The sequence below is a fragment of the Agelaius phoeniceus genome, chromosome Z, assembly GCF_051311805.1.
Source record: "Agelaius phoeniceus isolate bAgePho1 chromosome Z, bAgePho1.hap1, whole genome shotgun sequence".
In the NCBI taxonomy this organism is placed as follows: Eukaryota; Metazoa; Chordata; class Aves; order Passeriformes; family Icteridae; genus Agelaius; species Agelaius phoeniceus.
The window spans coordinates 76,463,439-76,478,598 of NC_135303.1; the positions used below are offsets into that span (position 1 = coordinate 76,463,439).

At 41.3% G+C, this 15,160-nt stretch overlaps 1 protein-coding gene across 7 annotated transcripts in view; it reads left to right on the forward strand.

Annotated features, from left to right (window-relative positions):
- Positions 1-279: 279 nt before the first annotated feature.
- The window catches only part of ANKRD55 (ankyrin repeat domain 55), a 48,516-nt gene continuing 33,635 nt past the window's right edge, over positions 280-15,160 (forward strand). For 3 of the 7 annotated variants that reach the window (XR_013179925.1, XM_054652127.2, XM_077171536.1), the window contains exons 1-4: positions 282-768; positions 7,671-7,793; positions 9,693-9,823; positions 11,922-12,031. Coding sequence is in view for 6 of the 7 variants with exons in the window: in XM_054652127.2 (XP_054508102.2) it covers positions 729-768; positions 7,671-7,793; positions 9,693-9,823; positions 11,922-12,031 (404 nt within the window). In the remaining variant the exon portion in view is untranslated. Of the gene's footprint in view, positions 769-7,670; positions 7,794-9,692; positions 9,824-11,921; positions 12,032-15,160 lie in introns of all 7 variants that reach the window. The other 4 variants (XM_077171534.1, XM_077171535.1, XM_077171533.1 and 1 more) reach the window with 3 other exon arrangements.

Sequence of the window (15,160 nt, forward strand, 5' to 3'; positions counted from 1 at the left end):
ACAGCTGTGCGCCGTGGATCTGCTGCACTGTGCTAACACACAGCGTCGTAGCTAACGCTCTCTGCTGCTGCCACAGCAGTTTGCCGTCAGTTGTTGTGCCTTCACTGTCCCTTAACTGGGTGTAACTCAGGGGTACCAAACTGAGGGAGGACGGCCCTGCGAGCTGTGCTCTCCGCGCGGGTGCTCGCTCAGGGGGTGCCTGAAGGCACCATGGGCCTGCCCGCGCTCAGGCACAGGAGGGGCGGGCAGCGCGCCTCAGGGACCCGGTGGGCCCCGGTGAGCCCCGGTGAGCCCCGGCGGGTCCCGGTGAGTCCCGGGGAGCCGCGACCCCCGCCGGGGACGGGCGAGCGGCGGGCCCGGGCTAGGTCTGCACATGCTCCGTGTGCCAGCCCGGGCCGCTCGCACTGCCCTCGCTGGGCTGCGAGAGCTGCGGCACCGCCGAGCTGCTCGCCGGCTCTTGCACTCGCTGAAGACATGGCATTTTTTCAGGATCTCAGATAGGCTTCCAGGAGCATCTTTTTAAGACAGTCCATAACAGAATATAATGTTTCCATCAGGCTCTTGTCTTGGCAACAACCTGCAGCCGTAAAGCGTGTTTAATTCTCTGAGAGGAAGACTGGTGACAGCTATCGTTTCACTGTGTACTGTGAGATTCTATGAGATTCTACCCTGAGAACCCTGGAGGTGGCATATGTCTGGTCTGGTTGTAAATAATGAGATAGATCACAATGGATTTCAGTTCCTCATCCGTGTTTGACCAGCACAAAGGTAAGTCACGTGCTACTAATTTCAAAATCCTCTGGTCCTCCAATGCGTCCCATGCAAATGTACTAAGATTACTTGACAGAATAAATAACATTAATTTTTGGGAAATATTAGGTTTATTTTGGTTTCACGTAAAGGAATTTCTTCCATCAGTTTTAGACTGGATTGATATTTCAGTCTATTGCTACCGTGATTTCAAAAAATTAATTTTCAGCAGAATAGCAACAGCGTCTGGCTACTCTTATGGTTAGCACTGAGAAATGTATTTATGTTTATCTTTATATTGTATTTGTCTTTTTGTGGTTATAGATATTAAAAACAGTTGCAGTTCTAGCAAACAGAGCAGTTTTAAATGGAGTAAAAAATTTAAGAACAGCTTCTTTTTGTAAGTCTACACTAAAAGGACTAGAAGCTGACAAGTGAAACACTTTGCATTAGGAAATTTATCTGTATAGGTGAGTATTGCCATAACTGCAAATTTAAGATATCACTAAAACTCCCAATGTAAAGATTTTCTACATTGTAGGGTTGCTATGGAAATACAAATGTCTCTTTCTTGTCTACTTTGAAGTTAAAATGTTACATTTCATGTCTTTATTTGCCAATACAAGCTTTTATGTCCTACGGCTTAATCCACTACAAGTGTAGCGACATTCCTTTTATGTTCCCAAAGCCAGACACTGTCATTGCTTGATTATGCGTGTTGCAACAAATTTCTCTTCTAAGTTGGCTTACCAAACAATATGTGTGCAGTGGCCACAGTTTCAAGTGCAGACCTGCAAAATATCTGAGCTGAGGTGGCCACACAGTCCCCACAACAAAGGGGCTGACAATGAAACAAAAATGAAAGCAGGAGGAAGACAAGGCACTGACTTTTGGGAAGCTGAGTGCTACAGGTTGTACTTCTGTGCTTTCCTATACTTCTTTGGTGAACCCAAAGTGAATACAGCCCATATAAAGTGGTGGGTTTATGGCTGCCCTTCAGCCACAGTAGCACTCAAAGCCTGAGCAGTCTTGGGAGGACTGGTCTACAGTAGCCCAGCTGGGGACCCCGTATAATGGGGGACGAGTGGGAAGTAAAACTGAGTGACAAGAGAGAAAAATCTATTACCAAAAAGTATAAAGGAGAAAGGGAAGTACAGTGGTAAAAGGGTGATCTGTACTACAGGAAAAGAGACACGTATTCCTAATCATGTGTGGATGACCTAAAGAGCATTTTTCCCAACAGGACAGAGGTGTGGGGCTGACTGAGCTTCTGCAGCTCCAAACAGCCATTCTAGCCTCTGCTTCTGGAGCACTATGAGTGTCCTCTGTGCCACATGCCAGTCCAGCAGGGCTCAGAGTGGGGGGGCAGAGGTAAAATCCTGCATGCTCAGTGCCATCAGGATGGCTGCCAGGGAGCCAGTGGAAGTGGTACCAGGAATGAGGCTGGGATATCACCAAGGCTGGAGAAGGCAAAGCCAAATCTCCAGATGGTTTAGGGGGCAGAAGGCAGTGCAGGAGACCTCGGACCCAAACCAGTTTATTCAGGTAGAAGGGATAGTGTTGGGAGACAACATCTACCTATACCTCCCCTTGCTCCTAATCTCCCCCCCTTCTGCTGCCAGGCCACTCTCCACACTGATCCCATCCTAATTTCTGTCCAGCATCACCTGCAGCCTGTGTCATTCTCCACCTCCATCAGCTCCCCTGCCAGAAGGTCCCTTCACTATCCATTCATCACCTCTGCTGTGCCGTGCTGCAGGAATGCTTGCTCATTAGGTGCTTAGTGATTTACTGTGTGCCTTCCCGGGTAGCTGTGTGGGAGGTGGATGGGAAGCAGGAGCACAAAACATGCAGTAATGGGATACTGAGCTCATTGGTTACTATGCAAAGTATACTCTGTTTAAAACTTACTGTGTAGAGTGGATTGTGTCTAAATACCATCTTATTGTGTTGGTACATTATTGATTTAAGCAGGTATCATTTTTTTTAGCAAAGAGAAGGGAAATGTCTTTCATTGCAGCAATTCATAACAATGGAAGAATACAATCTATCTTTCAAACACACTAAATTTCTCTCTCTTGGTCAAAAAAAAAAAATCAACTCTCCACACAAACCCTTTTTTCTCCATCCCACACATCAGAAGATTCTCCCAACTATAAATAAAAATAAATCCCCAGCATTCCAAGTCTGAAAATGATACTGTCTCTTTGCAATTCTTTTGCTCAATAATATCTCATAACACTTACAATAGTAACAGGAATGTGGGACTTACAGAAGGCAAACAGCACCAGAAACCCCTTCCCTCCTAATATTGCTTGGTGCCATTTAAATAAATGTCTGCTGTTCCTGATTTCAAATATTTACCAAATAAACAGAGAAGCCAGACAAAGGCCAGTACTGGTGCATTCACTGCCAGGCACCCACAAGGATTATTACTTTGTTGAGTGTTCAATAAAAATGCAGTAGTAGAGAGTAAGTTACACTTTTCAAAAACTGCCCCTCCCAATGCCCCTGGATGCTGATGTGCTGAAAACCAATAAACTACACAGTATTGTGTCCTGACAGCCAGGTGTAGGAAGTCATAAATGGCCTTTGGCTAGTGGTGGAGACAAGAGGGATTCTGAGAGAGAGGGTAATAAATTACATGCATAAAGGGTTCTTTTTCACAATGAACGTGAATTATCCTATTATTCTGTCTTCAGTTTTTAATATCTTGTGTTTAGCAAGTCCAAAATCAATCATTGTCATGTACGTGTACATGAGCATGTACACCAAGCTCCAGCAAATTTATATAAAACTTAAAAATCCAATGTGCTAGAAAGCATGCACTTACACACATCTAATGTGCACTTTGTAGAACAACAAATCAGCCAACCTCACAAATCATGTAAAACATGCACTCTTCATGGTACATCAGAGGAGAATTAAGAAGGAGAATTAAGGTAATGAAAAGCACAATTTCACTGCTCTGAAGCCTCTAATAATTCTCTTTTTATATACTCTCTTTTTTGATCAAAAGAAAACTACTTTGCCTTGAAGAAATTATACAGTCTTAAAACACTGCAGGTTATTTCGGATAGATTGGTGTTTAACTTTGATTGTTTCTGAGGATTTTAGCACCACCCTCTGTCGTTTAATCTTTTCTTCCAGACCTTTCTACACCACTACTGTCAGCCTGCAGTTTCTCCCCTGCCTTTCTCTATACACAGGCACTGAAATGGATCTTCTGCCTTTCTGAATGTCACTGACAGCTTCCTTTCACCAGTATCACAGCAATTCTCTAAAATGTAAAATGTACTTGAAATCGGACCGTACTTAGTGGCATTTCTTGAACTGCAGAATAGGAATGGAGTAACTGTAACACATTAGAAGGTGAAGACTCAGGCATTTGGTTGTTCACAATCCCTTTCTGCCGCATGGTGCTTGTGACCCAGCCACAGCAAAGCCCGCTGCAGGGTAAGCTCACAGAGGGTGGGACACAAGCACTCAGTACTTCACTGTTGCCTTCTGCAAAATGCCCACTCTCTGAACCATTCCTCTTCTGCCCAGGAAAATGTCTTCAAAAGTAAATGTCCCACTGGCTTTAAGCTGGAGGAAGATGAAGTGGTCATGTTGTTCACCTGGAGCCAAGTGCGTCCAGCACAAATGGCATCCAAGCTCTCCCAGCATTTTCTGCTCTCTGTCATGTGAAGCATCAGAGGACCATTTATCTGTCTTCCTTCTCACTCCCCCTCCACAATCACACAGGTCAAGACATGCCACTTGAAATTGTGTCACCCTACAGAAATGGAATTCATGTCAGTCATCTTTATTCAGATCCCAACAGGAACGCTCATCCATTCCTCCTGGCCCAGGCTCCCAGGCAGGCTGACAGCCTGCTCCACCTGTCTCTCCTTGCTCTGGCAGATCGGACTTGTGGGTGGGGAAGTGTAAATCTTTATGGTTTCATGCCACCATCCTTTAACAGGAATGGAGCCTCTGTTCTGCAAGAAGAGGCAGGGGCAAAACTTCATTCCATTCATTTTTCCATCCATCCATCCATCCATCCATCCATCCATCCATCCATCCATCCATCCATCCATCCATCCATCCATCCACAGTTTTACTTCCCCTCCTTATGCAAAAGGATAATAAGCTCTGGGGAAAGCAGACTGAGCCCAGCAGAAGCAAAGGGGAAGTGTCTTGGTTTTACCTGGAGGAGAAAGGGCAGAGATGTTCAGAGATGCACATGAAGGAGTGCACCTTTGTCCTCATCTTCCTGCCACAGCACCCTCCAGGTAAGCAACTGCTCTGCTCAGGAGATGGAGATTTCCCTTTGGTGGCTAGATTTCTCTTCTCCTGACTCTCAACAGGAATACTTAACAGTACCTACAAGGCAAAAAAAATAGTACAAAATTTACATGTGTAATGTATCAAAGGAGGTGAGGGCCCCTTTGATTCACTGCCTGCCTCACTACATCTCACAGTTTCTTTCCCAGTGCTTGCAGCATCCTCTCTGTACCACACCCACACAGCACCTGCACAGCTGTACATGACAGCAGCCGTGAGAGGAGCCATGCTCAGGGCTGGCACCACCCTCTCTGGGTGTACCTCCAGAGACTGGAGGACAAGAGGAGCAACACAAGCTACCAACCACTCAGACCCGAGCTTGTCATTAACATGTTTTTGCTGAGTGTACCGATTGTGGGAGGCATCTTCAGGTCTGACATAATAAGGAAATATTACTAACTGAACCAGTGGTGAAGTCACTTCTTCATATACTGATGGTGACTCTCCAGCAGCAATGACTCCTCATCTCTCTGGATTTCCCAGGCCCACAGGACAAACCTCCTGAGCCAAATGAACAATGAGCCTCAGCAACAGACCCCTCAACAGAATAAAAATCAAGTTAACATTTTTATTCACAAACTTTAAGAAGTATGTAATTTAAAATACCAGTTAAGAAAGAAAATAAATTAGATTCTCTTTAACTGAGGAGAAATAGAGAGAGAATCTGTGGCAAAGGCAGATTAACATCAGCTTTTTAATTTTCCCAGAGTTCCAGTTTTGACAGACTAACCCATTGCAGGGTGAGAGCAGATTGTGTTTCCATAGCAGCCAAATTTTGAAGTCCAGAGAACTGATTGCACCCAGTGAGAGAAGATCACGAGCAGAATTAGGCTAGACTGTGAAGTCCAGCATAGAGCTCATGTAAGTTCATCTGATACAACATCTGATCACAACATGAGTAGTGTGGCTAATACTTTACAACATTATTTATAGATCTTTTATCACTTAAAAAATATAAATAGTCATACTATCTCCAGAAGTTTGACAGGACAGATAAATCACCAGTCACTTAATCTGTCATCAGATTATCTTTGATCAACTCTCTAGTGTGACTTAGGCATTTTCTCCAGCTATCAAGCTAGTGGAGTGGCTGGACAAGTGTTAGGTTTTATAGCTCTGACCCTGTCCTGGTTTAGCCTGGAATACAGTTGCTTTTCTTCTTAGCAGCCAATACAGTGCTGTATTTTGCATTTAGTATGAGGCTAATGTTGAAAACACAGTGCTGTTTTAGTTGTTCGTAGTTAGTGCTCACACTAAATCCAGGACATTTCAGTGTCCTGAGCTCTGCATTGCTCAGGTGCCCCAGAGGCTGGGGGAGCATGGCCAGGAGACCTGACTCGACCTGGCCAAAGGAATGTGCCATACACAGACCAGCATGGCCAGGATGTGAGCTGGGGAAGCTGCAGCATGACAGGCTGGGCACCAGTGAGCAGCTGGCGAGCAACTGTGTTGTGCATCACTTGCCTTTCTTGGGTTTTATTCATCTGTTTCTCTCCTTTTATTACAATTATTAATGATGTTGTTGTGGTGGTCGTGGTGATGATGATGATGATGATGTGTTATTTCAATTATTGAACTATTCTTACTTTAACCCAATAACTGTACCATTTTCTGATTCTCCTTCCCACCCCACAGGGGTCAGGGCAGTGACTGAACATTGGGGGCATCTGAGGTTAAACCCCAACAGACCCTCAGCCATTGTGAACAGTACAGCTTGCTGCAGCTGTACTTATTTTTGAGTTAATAGGGATAAGAAACATGAGACTGTTTCTGACCAACAATAAATATCTAGGCATTTTACCATTACATCAGATTTGACCCTGCACCCAAAAATCTACTCTTTTGACTCCTTGAGTTAAGAGGTTAATAATCCACTTGAAGCCAAAGGAGGTGCATGCATGTAGAGCATGACATGACAAGTCTGAAAGGAAGTGAAAAGGAAAGAAGCAAAGAGAATCTTATTTCTTTAGAAAGAAAAGTCTGAGGAATGTTCCAGAACAGGTCCTGCAAGGCATCTGCTTTAAATAATAACTCACACTGTAGCTGCCAAACAAAATAAACCTCTCCTGGGTTCCAAGAAATAGTCCACTTTTCCTTTTTGTAGGAATTATCAACACAAACCATTGCTGCCAGAAGTTTACTCTCCTGAGAAGAGAATTCCCTTGGATATTACAGGGAAGTGAAAAGCCTTAGTCTTCTGACTGGTACAAGGATAACACTGAAATTGAAAACACCTGAGTCCTGATTTCATCCTATCTCATAAAAGTGCAGCCAGAAATATTACGAGCTAGTTCAGTTATTACATTTTTTTTCAAGTCATGTTACGTTAGTATGATTTCTTACAAGAAGTGGAAACTTTCCAGAGTTTTTCTTAAGTACTTTCAGTGTCTATGTTTGAAAGTTTTTGGAAGAAGTTATGATGAAAACCAATTTTCAGATGACTAACGAAAACCACAGTGCTGTTTAGATACACTTTGTTCCACCCCAAGTTACACCGTCATTTAAACTCAGTGAGACAAGTGTCATTATTTTTCCTGTTTATCATTTGTGCTTGCTCTCTGTTTGCTCATGGATGTGCTCCTTGTCTGCAGGTGATGCAGCAGAAGAGATGGACCTGGCTGTGGTTTACCAAGCGGCAGCTAACGGCGATGTGAACACCCTGACTGCAGTGATCCGAGAGGATCCTTCCATCCTGGAGTCTTGTGACAGAGAGGGTAAATGAAGGCCCAGCTTGTTCTCAGGAGATCTGTGGCTTCAGCTTGCAAATTAAACTTTCCATTTTTTTATTCTGATTTTTTAGTTCAGAAAATTATATTTAGTAGCAGAATATGGGAAATTTGAGTTATTCCTTGGAACATCCACTGGGAATACACAGTTTGGATAATTCCTTCCCCCTGTAATTGTAAGATATTTTTATATGATTACAAATAAGCTGTTTTGCTATGATTAGACAGTCCTTTACCATTTATTTAATTTATCTTATTTAGGGGTATGCTGAGAAACTGCTGACATTTCAGGGGAAGAATATTTTTACCAATGCCAAGTGACATATATTCTGGACATCTCTAAAACAGAGGTTATAGTATGTGTACAATTTGAATGGTTTGGTCAAGTAATTTTTTTGCCAAAGGATACAATGTGCAATTATCTAAATTATCTGTTTTATCTGTCAGGCTGTGCTCAGTGTGTTATTTCAATTACTGAACTGTTCTTACTTTAACCCAATAACTTTACCATTTTCTGATTCTCCTTCCCACCCCACAGGGGTCAGGGCAGTGACTGAACACTGTGTTCCAGTTACTATTTAATGTTACTACAAATTATTGTACATTGGCTGGGTTTTATATGCATCTATTCCCAAAGTGAGTAAGAACCACAGATCTCTGGAAGCTGTTCTCAAGAACAACTTTTTTTGTCAGAAGTATTTTTTTAATTGCAGTTTCTTATAAGGGGTCCATATGAACACTATCTTTTCTAATCTTTAACAGCTTTCACCAAGCTACCAATTTTTCATATACTTTAAACCAGGCATTCTAACTGATATCTTTAAAACATCTACTGGTTAGTCGAGAAAATTTACTCAAGACAAAATGGTCCCTGTCCACTTGTTAATGGGAGGAAGACTAGGTGTGAATGGTGGGTGGAGTAGGAGGAGATGGACTGGCCAGGAGTACTTCAGCTCTGGAACTAACTTGTCTCCTAGGTTGTCCATGCAAATGTAACTAAAGAACAGTATTCCAGCAAAAAACATATAGCTCATATCCTGCACATTTTTAGGCTCTGCATGACCTCAGGTTGAGTAGCACATTTCCTCAGCAATTTCATTGAGTTCAGTAAGAATAATTATTCTTCAACTATAGATGAAGTTTCTAGTAGTCTTATAGTTTCTAATACTCATGTTTATTCCCAGCCTAGTAATTTTAAAATGCTTTGTCAGATTCTGCAGGAAAATCTCCTGCTGTTTTTCAACAGTTAACAGAATGGAAGGAAGAGGGAGCAATTAAATTGTACAATACTTCATGAAGAAATTAGAGTATTAGGTTTAAAAGGAGATTTCAGGCGTTTTTCAAAATGGAAAATTTTTGGAGAATATTTAAAAGTTCTTATAAAAACAGGAAATAAAATATCCTAGAGCAAATCCAGACTTCAAATTAAGTTGTTATCTGCACAAAGGGCCAACTTTTATACCTATGCAAGGGAAACAGCTTGATTTTGTAAGTCTTTTGAATATACAGACATAATGAAGCTGGGGTTTGAGAAAATTAGACAAGCACCATCTGGTTACTAGTCATTCTGAAGGATATCAGCCTCCAAAATGGTGAACAAAGCCAAAAGTTAATTTTGGGAACTTATCAACAGAAAAGCACTTTTCCCTCCAGAAGCAGAGTTAATGAGGCAAAGCTTTTGCTAATATAGTCATGCTCTTTTTAAAACCAGCAGTCAGCGACTGTCATAGAAATTACTTCCTGACTAAAAAAAGCTGAGTACAACTATTGGACAGTTGTCAGAGAAAGGATTTGTTAGCTTGCCAGTGTTAAGATTAGAAAATAAGAGACTATATCTTATAGACATGACACAATAAATGGTAAAATAAATTTGGCTTTCTTCCCCAGGTTGCACACCTTTGATGCATGCTGTGTCAGGACGCCAGGTTGACACAGTGAAGCTTCTGTTGAAGATGGGAGCTAATATTAATACTCAAGATGCTTGTGGACGTACCAGTTTATCTCTGGCAACTTATTTGGTACCAAGACTTGGGGAACAAGGATGGAGTGAAGGGAGTAAATGTGCAGACCAAATAAGATTTCTGCTTATACTACAGGAAGAAAAAAAAAGCACAAAATGTTTGGTTCTAGACAACAGTGGAATTGGTTTTGAAACTTAACTACAATGCAAAGCTGAGCAGTGATTATTACAAGAGGATCAGGACTCCTGTCAGACACTCCTGTCAGAGTGTCCTTTCTCTTTTGGCTTATAAAATTGGTGCATGATATGAGGATCTCACAAGAAAATTGCTTTTTTTGTACACTAAAAGTCCCCTCTTGTTGTTATTAGGCAGATTGACTTCTCCCTCTTGCATAGCCAGCATTAGATATTTATGCTCTAGTGAGGGCTTTCCTGTCTCAAGCTCTGGTGATCAGCAGGCAAGTGTTACTGCACACTATATGAGCCAGGCCATTGCTTCTTTTCACTATGGTGCTGGACTTGGGATGGCCAGGTTGAGGACTGAAGTTCTAGATGCTGCCGGTGCTGGTGCACTTGCTCAAATCATAAACAATCCAGCCCCTGATGTTCAGTCTACCTGCAAATTGCAGGAGGGGGCAGACATCCCACTGAGACATTTGGGAAAGAATTGTACTTAAGAATCTGTCTGAACTGAAGCAACAATAGTTTTTTTCTCCTTAGTCTTCTACTTCTTGCAGGAGGTAATTCAGGTTTCAGAGAGAAAGTGGGGACCACGTTAGCCGAGCAGACTGGGTTTCCATTATTAATTGGACAGAAAGGAGGAAGGAGTGTGCAGCCGTGGCTGCACAGTATGAGTTAAGCTGGATGACTGCCAGCTCATTTAAACAGACACTGTGGCAGCCTAATTAAATGACAACCCTTGCCCATAGTTTCTTCCTGAAAATTTAGGACAAAAACAATGTTCCTGCTTAGCTATGCAATATTCAGCCAGAAAATAAGTGTAGAAAATAACAAAACAGTCAGTCTCATCCAGTGCAAGGAGCATGCCCCACTTACTTGACAACAAACATTTCCTCTGCAAGATATTTTAAAAAAATCCCATAATAAGTGTCACGCTTCTTTTTTCCTTCCTCTTTTCCCGGAGGGGAAAAAATATTCTTTGGAAAAAAAGAAATTACTGGAAAAGATTTAAACCACCCAGGCTTCTAAGTTTCCATTTCTGTTTCTGTGAGGGATATAACGAGAGGTCCAGAGAGACTTCTGCTGTGATGTCTGTCCAGACAAATGGATTCAGGAGCATTGCACAGTCAAGACTGTGTGTGGCATTTGGAGGTCTTGTACTTCCACCAATAGCTCCAGCAGGGGTGTTCTGATCCTACCATTCCACACATTTTCCCCAGAAATGCTCGTAATGCCAATCCAAAATAGCTCATACAAGAGGGAATGGTCTTTGTCAATTGTCTGCTGAAGTTTTAACAAAGCACTTAAATTCATGCTTGGTTTTCTTCAGATATAAGTATATGCTGAAAGATTTATGCAGTCACAACCAGACTGTTTACTTGCTTTTATGTTGAGGTGATCAATAGAAGGTTTTAGTCCAAGAACTGATTCATCCCATCTGTTTTGGTGCTATTTTCAGTGTAACACTGCCACTAGTACAAACTTCTGCAACAACATTTTATAAGGCCACACTCTAAGGCTTTTTACCATTGATTTGCCATCTTTGCCAAAATCTCACAAACAAAATCTCACTGAGATTGAGTGCTCATGTTCTTGGTTTAATCCAGCATGATTGAATTCACATACAAGAATATGTGCAGCATCTGCTAGTGATAGAGGAATTAGCAGGTTTTTAATCACTGTTAGTGCTTGCCACAGATGCAGGGGGAAAAGAAACAAATCAAAAAACAAAGAAACAAAAAATACAGTGTAAATGAAACACCTCATCAGAGAAATGAACAACTGAGGTAGTTTGAGACCCAGACTCCAAAGCAGAACTACTCTCAGTTCTGAGAAACCTCTACTGAGGAAAAAAATTCCAGTTTCTCTGTTAACAGAAATGGCTACAGTCACATGTGAACCCCAGCACCAACAAGAAAAGATCTGGCCTTATACTTTTCACTTTCCTCTTTGATATGCTCCAATTTCTTTTTTAGGGCTGGCTGGAAGGCTGTGTCAGCCTGCTCAGGAATGGTGCTAAGCAGAACATACCTGACAAGAACGGGAGGTTGCCACTACATGCTGCCACCGCAGAGCCTGATGTGAGGTATGTGCCTGGCTCCCCAAGAAGAGCCCACAGCAGGAATAATAGTTGTGACAGCTACACTTGTGACCTGTGTCTTTGTTTAGTGGTTACTGTGAAGGGGGTAGAGAGGAGGAAAAACATTGTGCAATACTTGTGTACCAGAGATTGATGGCCGAGAGAAGCATGTTTTAATATCGCAATAGCTGGAGGAGGGAAAATAATTAGAAGAGAGATTGAAACCCTACGTTTCCCCTGCCCAACTACCTTTCTGTCCTACCACATGAAATAGTACAAGACTCCTTCTCTGGACTTCTCCTCTGAGCAGCATGGCAAATCTGAGAAAAATTTTCCACAAGACAACCTCTCTGAAAATCCCCAACCCTAAAGGGGAAGTTAAGGACTGGTGGTCTGGCTCATTTTTAACTACTTTTACCAAAGGTAGAGTAACAGCTACAGAGTGGCTTCACAGAACTCTTAAGAAAGATTCTCTTTTTCTGATTCCAGCCTGTGACAATAGGACAGTTTAATAAATTTTGATTTGTATATCTGAATAAATTCACTGAAAAAAGTCCCCTAAGTAAGTCATGCCTGAAGGTGTAGACAGACATTAGAAACAGGTAAAACATTCAGTACATGCAATATGTTCATGTGACTTCATCACTGAGTCCATAATTTTGTTGCTGTAGCCATATCAGACCGGGCCAGACATCTGGCCACTTCTGCTGGTCTTGTTCTCCAGCCTTTTTTAACAGCTTTTTTCATTTTCCACATTGTCTTTGCTTTTCATGCATCACTTGGAAAAAATAATTTGAGGTTTCTGCAGAAGAAAGGTCCCTATCATTAAACAAAACCCACACAAGAAAGAAGACAATGTCTGTATAACACCACACATGTTGCTACTTGAAAAGGAACACTAATCTCCTCTACCAGGAGCACACTAGGTCCCCTGAATGTTTTTCACATTCTCCAAGGATACAGACAGACCCTTCTTTGCTCTGCACAGTTTTCTTTTTCCTCTGTCTTCCCACTGGGTTTGCTCCATGCCCAGACACAGGCCTGGAACACTGAGCAGAGGTTTTTCCATCATGGTCATTTTCAGTGCCTTGTCATCCTATGTCATTGCCAAAAGAGAATATGCAATGGCCAGTTGTGAAATGCTTTTGCAGCTAAATCTGAAAGCTAGCAGTCTGCTGCTACAACCTCACATGGTGAAGGCAGCATGGAAAGACAAGAGACAGTTAATATATTGATTTGATAATTGATTTATGTGCTCCAGTGCATTCCACAGAGCCTAACAGGCAAGGTGGAAAGAGAATTCTTTCCTGATCTATGCCTTTAAGAGTAGTTAGCAGAGAAACCTCAGCTGCTTGGTTGTATATCTACGTATTTAAATGTAGCGCTTATGTTGCCATAGTGCTCTAATGGTGTAACTGAGTCTAAGTTTGTTCATGATAAACACTCTAGTCAAATAATTAGATTTCTTTCACATACAGTGGCGTCATTGATCATATCAGGAGTTGAACCACAGAGTCCTGTATCAGATTATGAAACTGTGTGATAAATGGTTTTACAAGCATACTATGGTTATCTCACTTCGGTTTTCCTCTCTAGCTGGTATTTACCAAGACATGTTTTCATACACGGAATTTCTGAGATTCTGAGTCATTTTGCTAAATGACAACATAATTTTTCTTAACTTTTACAAACTTCTACCCAACCACTCACAACAATCATAGTGTCATTCTTTTCAGATTTCCTGCAATATGACTCCATTTAGAAACGGAGATGTGACACCTCTTTTCTACAAGAATTTGTATCCATATGCAAATGGATTTGAAGTCAAAGCAAAATCCCTATGCTGGGATCTGCCCAATCATCACCCTTTAGGGATTCTACCTTAAAAAAATCCTAAATTTCAACTTTCAACACCTGAGGATGATACTACCTATAGATAAAATTTCCACTTGCAGAATTGTCAAAATCACCCCTAAGCAACTGTAAATGTCTTCTTTTGAATATTTTATGTAGCTAGTTCTTTATTACCAGCAGAGAAGAACAATGTTGACATGAAACGTTAATCTGATGCACACACATGAGCACAGTTCAATCCAGAAAATACACTAGAAGTGGTTGAAGATAAAAAGTAGCAAAATATTTTTATTCAGTCTCCTCTTCATAGAAATAAATTCAGGGTTTTATACATTTTTTTCTGTGTTATCTTTACATTTATCAAATTTCCTTCCTTTATACTTCATTATTTTTTACTTTTCTTGCTAAACAGTATGTCTTCTTCATGTCCATGTTCTGAAGGTTTCTACCAAATTCACCCTTTTAGATGAGCCACAAGTTTGCACACTAAACCACTGAGGATATATCCTTCATTTTGCTATAATCCTAAGAACTGCACATTCATATTAGGATTGGCTTTGCTGCAGCATGTGAATGGAAGGAGTTTTTAATTTTCATGGTCCAGCCACGTACATGATCCAAACAATTAGCATCCTGCTATAGAACACAGCCAGCTTTGCCAAAACTGTAGTGATTTCAGAACATCTTCACAAGATAGCAAAAGGAAAAGAAGGTGTTAAAATATTATGGTACTTGAATAATATTTCATATAACTACTTTAGTTTTCCCTCCACCAGACAGGATTGCTTGTAGTCCAATATTCTATAAAATGTGAACCTATGCATTGCTATATTTTATGCCATAATAATGGCCCTTTTCCAGCAGACATTCTGTATGGCTTTGTAAAATATTAGGGTTTGTGTGTGTAAACATTCAGCAAGCATGCATCTACTCACATATGGACACAAATGTGTACACTGCATCACATTACTCCGAGAGTCAAATAGAGTGAAAAATCCTTACAGAAGCTGGCATCTCTGTTACTTAGGACATTATAAAATATGCTGGCCGCAAATTTCTAAGCTACCAAAACCTGCACACATGTACAGTATTTTACATTCTGGTTCTAGCCCAGCAGTCAGCATAAGAGTTACTCTGAGTGGATCTTCTTTTAATTCCAAGCTCTAAACTTTTGTTGTTACCATAAGCCATAAAGTCCAATTTGTTTTGCTCATATGACAAAGCTCAAAGCTAAGATTTTCACCTGTGCCAATCGCTAATACTGATTTTTCATGAAATTGC